The 7262-nt window shown below is 33.7% G+C and overlaps 2 protein-coding genes across 2 annotated transcripts; one reads left to right on the plus strand and one right to left on the minus strand.

Moving 5' to 3' along the window:
* The first annotated feature begins 2098 nt into the window (after positions 1-2098).
* Positions 2099-3990, plus strand: LOC131656225 (adenine/guanine permease AZG2-like). Its single transcript, XM_058925984.1, has one exon. It carries the CDS (start codon positions 2112-2114, stop codon positions 3762-3764), a length of 1653 nt encoding a protein of 550 aa, XP_058781967.1. The 5' UTR covers positions 2099-2111; the 3' UTR covers positions 3765-3990.
* Positions 3991-4061: 71 nt separating this feature from the next.
* Positions 4062-6533, minus strand: LOC131656227 (B3 domain-containing protein Os02g0598200-like). The gene is made up of 8 exons (XM_058925985.1): positions 6353-6533; positions 5612-6257; positions 5331-5534; positions 5172-5246; positions 4840-5100; positions 4683-4754; positions 4522-4595; positions 4062-4411 (listed from the first exon to the last, which is right to left on the minus strand). Exons 1-5 carry the CDS (start codon positions 6485-6487, stop codon positions 4991-4993), a joined length of 1170 nt encoding a protein of 389 aa, XP_058781968.1. The 5' UTR covers positions 6488-6533; the 3' UTR covers positions 4062-4411; positions 4522-4595; positions 4683-4754; positions 4840-4990.
* Positions 6534-7262: the final 729 nt, after the last annotated feature.

Raw genomic sequence — 7262 nt, forward strand, 5'->3', positions numbered from 1 at the left:
ATTCATTTTTTACACACTTACCGATTCATTTTTTACCAAAAGTTTATAGTCAAACGAATTGAAGAAATTTGACCATGTTTAAAAAATTATTTTCGTATCCAAATTAGCATGGATATATAATCCAGAATCGGAAAAGAAAAACGGAGAATATAACGTTATAACAACGTGGTCAAATGAACAAATATATTTTAGGAAATTTAGCATTATTGAATATTTTCATTCTTATCCAATACATGTATATTTGCTTTCCAATTTCTTATTAATTAATTAATAATCTATATTCGGCAACATATTAAGTTATATTTGACAGCTAGCACTTATGCTTATAATTAGACACATCTAATTTTGTTTTGATGTTTTAGTTACTGACAGTTGTGTTGTAATTAAGCTCATTCATATAGTTGTAATTAGCTTATAGAAAAATGCTAATGAGTGTCTTTAGAGTACTTTTTAAATGATTAAAGTAGTAAATCTTTTTAAAAATGTGTACTTAATATATTAGAAATTAAAATATTAACTTTTATATAAAAGAAATTATTTAATATGCTTAAAAAGTGCCCTGATAACACTAATTAACTTGAACCTTAGTTATAATATCTTAGGCACAGTTATAGGAGAAACCGCAAGAGCCATGTTTGTATAAAAACAGCAGTTTGCTTTGAGAAATAAACATAACCAACCATAATACACTCTCTTTATAAAAAAAAAAAATTCTTCTATTATCATTTTAAAATATCAAAAAAAACTTTTTGCAAGCATAATGCATTGGACGGGCAAAAATATACATTATGCTTTAGTTAGAAAAAAAAGTATTTGCCAAAAGTTTATACTCAAACGAAAGAATTTGACCATGGTTCAAAAAATCAAATTAACATGGATATATAATCTAGAATCATAAAAAAAAGGAGAATATTAATGTTATAACAATGTGGTCAAATGAACAAATATATTTTAAGAAATTTAGCATTATTGAATATTTTCATTCTTATACAATACATGTATATTTGCTTTTCTATATCTTATTAACTAATTATTTGGCTTTATTTGGTAGCATATTATTAAGTTATATTTGACAACTAGCACCTATTCTTATAATTAGACAAATTTAATTATGTATTGATATTTTCTTTATTTACAGATGTATTGTAATTAAGCTCATCCATATAGTTGTAATTAGTTATAATATCATATGCACAATTATAGGAGAAATCGTGAGAACCATGTTTGTATAAAAACAACATATTATTTTGAGAAATAAACGTAACCACCTATAATACACACACTCTTTTTTTATAAGTTTTTTTTCTTCTCTTATCATTTTTAAAATTAAAAAAAAAAAAAAAAAAAACACTTTCTACAAGCATAATGCATTGGACGGGCAAAAATATACATCATGCTTTAATTAGAAAGAAAAAAATTTGACCAAAAGTTTATACTCAAACGAACGAATTTGACCATGTTTAAAAAATTAATATCGTATCCAAATTAACATGGATATATAATCCAGAATCGTAAAAGAAAAATGAAGAATATTATGTTACCAACGTAGTCAAATGAACAAATATATTTTAGAAAATTTAACTTATTGAATATTTTCATGCTTATCCGATACATACTAGTACTATACATGTATAGTTGTTTTCCTATATCTTATTAACTAATTAATTAATTATTAAACTATATCTAGTAACATATTAAGTTATATTTGCCAACTAGCACCTATCCTTATAATTAGATAAAATCTGACTATATTTTGATGTTTTAGTTATTTACAGTTGTATTAGCTCATTCATATAACTGTAATTAGTTATAATATCATAGGCTTAATTAACATGAATATATAATCCAAAATCATAAAAAAAAAAAAAAAAAAAAAAATCGGAAAATATTATGTTATAACAACCTGGTCAAATGAACTAATATATTTTAGAAAATTTAGCATTATTAAATATTTTCTTTCCTATATCTTCCTGTATCATATCATACAAATATATTTATAGAATATTAATTAAAACAAAAGTAATTACTAGTGGTAGTTGGTAGCCTCTCACTCACTCAATGCAACTATAGAACAAAACTAATATAAATATAAGTAGCCATAGTATTAATCTATGCAAACCACATTCACCAACTTCATCACTCTCTTCTTCTTCTTCATATCACATTTCATCATGGGAAGAGGAAAACCATGCAGTGTATTTTCTCAAATGGAAAAAACCATAAACGACACCGTTTTAAACAGTTTCATAGGAAAATACTTCAAGTTAAACCAAAGAAAAACATGTTTCACCAAAGAACTCCGAGCCGCAACCGCCACTTTCCTCACCATGGCTTACATCATAACCGTCAACGCCACCATCCTAACCGCTTCCGGCGGAACATGCTCCGTCGCCGACTGTTCTCCTCCGGCCACACCAGATTGCACGTTAAAGCCAAACGCCGGCTACGAAACTTGTCTCGCGAAAACTAAAAACGACCTGGTGGTTGCAACTGCCGTATCCGCCATGGTTTCTTCTCTCGCTATGGGCTTATTAGCGAACCTTCCTTTGGGCCTTGCTCCGGGTATGGGGCCTAATGCTTATTTGGCTTTTAACCTTGTTGGTTATCATGGAAGCGGTTCGATTGATTATCGAACCGCGATTACGGTTGTTTTTGTGGAAGGTTGTGCTTTTCTGTTTGTTTCTGTTTTTGGTTTAAGAGGGAAGCTTGCTAAGCTTATACCTCAGTCTGTTAGGCTTGCTTGTGCTGCTGGGATTGGGCTTTTTATTGCTTTTGTGGGCTTACAAAGTAACCAAGGTGTTGGGCTTATTGGGCCTGATGCGTCGAATTTGGTTACTATTACTGCTTGTAAGAATGTTGACCTTGAAACTGGGGCTTGCTTGGGTGGGAAGTTACAAAGTCCTAAGTTCTGGCTTGGGGTTTTAGGGTTTCTTATTACAAGCTATGGTTTGATGAAGAATGTTAAGGGGAGTATGATTTATGGGATTGTTTTTGTGACTTTTGTGTCATGGTTTAGACATACTGAGGTCACTTATTTTCCTGATACATTGGTTGGTGATGGGAATTTTGATTATTTTAAGAAAATTGTTGATTTTCATACGATTGAATCAACTGCATGGGTTTTTAAGTTTAGTGATTTTAATAGAAGGGAGGTATGGGAGGCTTTGGCTACTTTGTTTTATGTTGATGTGATTGCGATGACGGGGATAATGTATACTATGGCTGAGATTGGAGAGTTCGTGGATGAGAAAGGGAATTTCGAAGGTGAATATATGGCTTATATTGTTGATGCGGCCGGTACTATTGCTGGGTCGGCTTTAGGTGTTACAACGACTGCGACATTTGTTGAATCGTCGGCTGGGATGAGGGAAGGTGGTAGGACGGGGCTAACTGCTGTGTTTATAGGGCTGTTTTTCTTTTTGTCGTTGTTTTTTACTCCTCTTTTGACGAGTGTTCCTCCGTGGGCTATAGGTCCATCGTTGGTGATGGTTGGGGTGACGATGATGAAAGTTGTGAAGGATATTGATTGGAGTAATGTGAAGGAAGCGGTTCCGGCTTTTGCTATAATGATTTTAATGCCTCTGACTTATTCCATAGCAAATGGGATTGTTGCTGGTATTGGTCTTTATGTTGCTCTCAGTCTTTTTGACTATGCTGCAAGCATCATAAGTTGGTTGGGGAAAATGAGAAAAATGGTGATCAAAGAGCATAACCAAGTGTCTGCCACTGCCACAAGTGTTGACCCAGTAGTGGAAAATGTTTGAAGTTTTGTGGTTGGTTTGGTTGTCAATTTTTGACTTTTAGGACACTTTTGGTTCTAGAACTCATGCTTATATTAGGTGCTAAATGTATTGTTACATGTTATTGTAGGCTTATAATGGCAGCACATTTGAAATATAGTTAAAGTAAAAAGTAACATCTTATAATGTCTCTACTCAATGGCAGACAAGCACCACTACAAGAAAATCTGTAAATGTCTGAATGTTATGAATGGCGTAATGATCTTAAATTGAAAACCAGAACAAAAATAATAAGTACTAGAATACTAACAACAGTAATAAGATTTTAAACAGTTCTCATGTTTTCATTGATACATGAAGTTATTGAAGTACACAGGGCAAAGAGATAGCGAAAGAACAACTAAACATTGTGGCGAATGCCTCTACTAACAACACTTGTGGTCTGTATGTACAGCGACGATGTGTTCATACTTATTTTCGACCTTAAAAACACACGCATCACCGGTTTTAATATTATTTGCTCTTTGAAAATCTGACCATCCACTTCTCAAACAAGTTTTGTGAGTGCAAAGGACCGGCCACAATCTCGTCAATGGATCTTTAAGAATCACCACCATCGTTGTCTTCGATCTTAATCCAACACGAGATAACGGCAAGGGCTCTGACAAATCCTGCAGTACATGCAAGTTCATATGGTCACAAATGGACATCGTAGTTCTGGGCACAAAATCATAAGCTTTGCTCCTGTAACTAACAATAACTAGAGAAGGTAAATTCATACAAGATGATCGCTATCAGTGACAGTTGCAGAAATTTCATCTTCATTCAATTCTATCTTAATAACCTCTGTCAACCCTGCAATCATACAAGTTAATGTAACCACAGACAGATGAAATGCATGCAGCTTCAAATAATGATAGTGAGAAACACAAGGAAAAACACCTGTCACATTTATTTTGTCGATGGCACTGCATAATTTGGGAGTCGTTTCCACCGGCACTTCCTTTGTCTCACCTGAAATCATATTAGCTGAATGATTATGTCAGGTGAATCATGTGACTCTTGTGAGAAAAAACACATACCAACTGAAAATACGCACCTAAGTAAATACAATCATCTAAGAGATTAGATATTTTATTGAACCTCTCTTTGGTATTCTGAAAACCAGCAATATCAATACACAAAGCATGTTTAGCAATTAAGCATTTAATCAGATGGAAAATTGCAAGCATTAAAAAAATAAATTAGCTCTAAGCATGTGCAACCATAATCTTGAGCACCTCGCAGGAAATAGGGGCTACGGTTTCAAAGTGACCCTCATTATTTTGATTAAGCTTTCCCTTAACAACCTTTGGCAACTCTGCAATCGAACAGATTCATCAGACAAATGCTTTCAGCCACAAACAATGACAGTGCAAAACACAAAAACACCTGTTGCATGCAATTTATCATTAAAACTTCCCCGCCTTTTGGGGGTCATGTTCATAGGCACTTTCTTCCTTGAACCTAAAATCATAATACTTGATTAATAAAACAAACAAGAAGGTTATTAGCAAATCAAACAAGGAGCAGTTCTGTTAATTGTAGCACCTAAGCCTTCAGCAAAACTGCACTCTGGAATTTCCTTTTCGGACAGAAGGGACTTTCCCTTCTTGTATTCTTCATGTTTCAAAATTGAAGTCTTTTCATATGCATTTTTGTCTGATTCACCAAGAGAATTGTTTCTTCCAGAAGTTTCAAGTTCGAATGCATGCAAGGCATGTTTTCCTCTGGAAATCGCCGCATGATCACTCCCTAAAATGTGCAGAAGAAACCAGGTTATCTAATAGCTTCACAAAAAGAAATCGTAGTTATTTGGATAATTATAGTACCTAATCCGGCGGCGAACTGGCCCTCGCCCTCTTGAACTTCTCCATTGGACGTAAAAGACTTGCGCTCGTTACTTTCTACTAGTATGAAATCAGGAGATTTGCGCTCCATTGGACAATTGTTCTTTCCATGCAACTCAAGTTTAGATGCATATGAGGTATCTCCTGTACCCAGCACTTCTTCAACCATAGGATCTTTGTTTAAATCATTTTGATATGCATTGCTTGTTATGAAACATGTGTCTTCAACGTTATTTCGTGTTTCTCCTAAATCAATCTCCGTATGCTGGTTTTGCATTGGCACATCAGTTTGCAAGTCAACAAGTGAAGCATTTGGATCTTGTCTAACAAACTCACCATTTCTATCTCTTTTTTTCCTAATTCTTGTTTTAGAAAAATCAACTCTTTCACACACAGATTCATCATAGATCTTGACACCAAACTTCAGCTTGTCAATGCTACTGAATACCACTAAATCTCCTACTTCAAGCTTGTGATCCAGTGAGAAAACATCCCATCCTTCCTTAAAAGCTAAAGAACCATCATCATTTGATAATGTCACATCCCATCTACCACCACTTGAATCCTCAAGATTGAAGCTCTTACCAACCAAACCAGACATAGTGCGTTTTAACTTAGGAGGAAGATACTGCAGATATAAAAAAATGGAAAAAGTTCAAGTAAGCAAGTTAGAAATATATCATATGAAAAGGAAAGTAAGATGATTATGGAGATATATTATACCAGATGTTTGAGATCGTTTTGACGAAGCATGAACTTGTAGAAAGAGGAAGGTGAGGTTGTGGTTGGTGGGAGAGGGCGATGAAACATTCGACAGTTGTGGATACAAGAGGTACACACTTTAGGATTGCGACCCATATTGCTGCACTCTTGTTCTAAATGTTGTGAGGTTTGAAAACGAACATAAGGACCTTGTGGATATTGGAGAGAGGTGAAGAATATAAGGTGAGTTCACAGTTTGAGGGAATGGTTGCTTGGTTAGCACGTTTTGTTTGGTTTTTGCGCAGAGAAAAGGTGAAACGTATGACGCATGCATGGGTTGTTTCAGCATATAATTGTGACGTTTGAGAAATCTTTGGATTCCAATATAAGGTGACAAGACAGAAAGAGACAATATTTTAAGCATCAGTTAGTTTGATTTGGTTGAGTTCGATACTTCAATTTGGTTCAATGGCTCTTTTCAGTCGTCCTAAATAGTAAGTAGCAAGTTCACGTGTTAGAAAATTTAGTGGCCACATTAGAAAGACTAAATTGAGAAAGAAATTAAATTAGTTATACGTTCATATAATCCCTCCTTTTCAAATTGAATTTCGTTTAAGCTTTTTGCAAAAATAACTGCATAATAGTAAAAAAAATTGTAAATAAAAATATTTAGTTTAATAATAAATTTTTTCCCGTATATAATTTTTGAATCATAAATACTATATTTCGTATATAAAAATATTTCACAATGTGTGTGTAAAACATTTCACCATGATTGATATTAAGAACTTTGATGATATGTCAAACCTTACACAATGGTTGATAATATGAACCGTGATGAAATATAAAGACAAACCCTCTTTATAACGAAAAAATTGAAAATTGTTGGTGCTGGGGTTCGAACCCTTACACTCTATGTACATTTCATCAT

Source organism: Vicia villosa, linkage group LG3 (assembly GCF_029867415.1).
Source record: "Vicia villosa cultivar HV-30 ecotype Madison, WI linkage group LG3, Vvil1.0, whole genome shotgun sequence".
Lineage (NCBI taxonomy): Eukaryota > Viridiplantae > Streptophyta > Magnoliopsida > Fabales > Fabaceae > Vicia > Vicia villosa.

What these genes read in the sequence shown, in the direction of transcription:
- LOC131656227 (XM_058925985.1), bottom strand. Translation starts at nt 6,487, where the DNA reads ATGGGTCGCAATCCTAAAGTGTGTACCTCTTGTATCCACAACTGTCGA. An exon ending in AAAACGATCTCAAACATCTG is followed by an intron (nt 6,258 to 6,352) that starts GTATAATATATC and finishes TTATATCTGCAG; the next exon opens with TATCTTCCTCCTAAGTTAAA. An exon ending in TGATAAATTGCATGCAACAG is followed by an intron (nt 5,101 to 5,171) that starts GTGTTTTTGTGT and finishes GTTCGATTGCAG; the next exon opens with AGTTGCCAAAGGTTGTTAAG.
- LOC131656225 (XM_058925984.1), top strand. Translation starts at nt 2,112, where the DNA reads ATGCAAACCACATTCACCAACTTCATCACTCTCTTCTTCTTCTTCATA.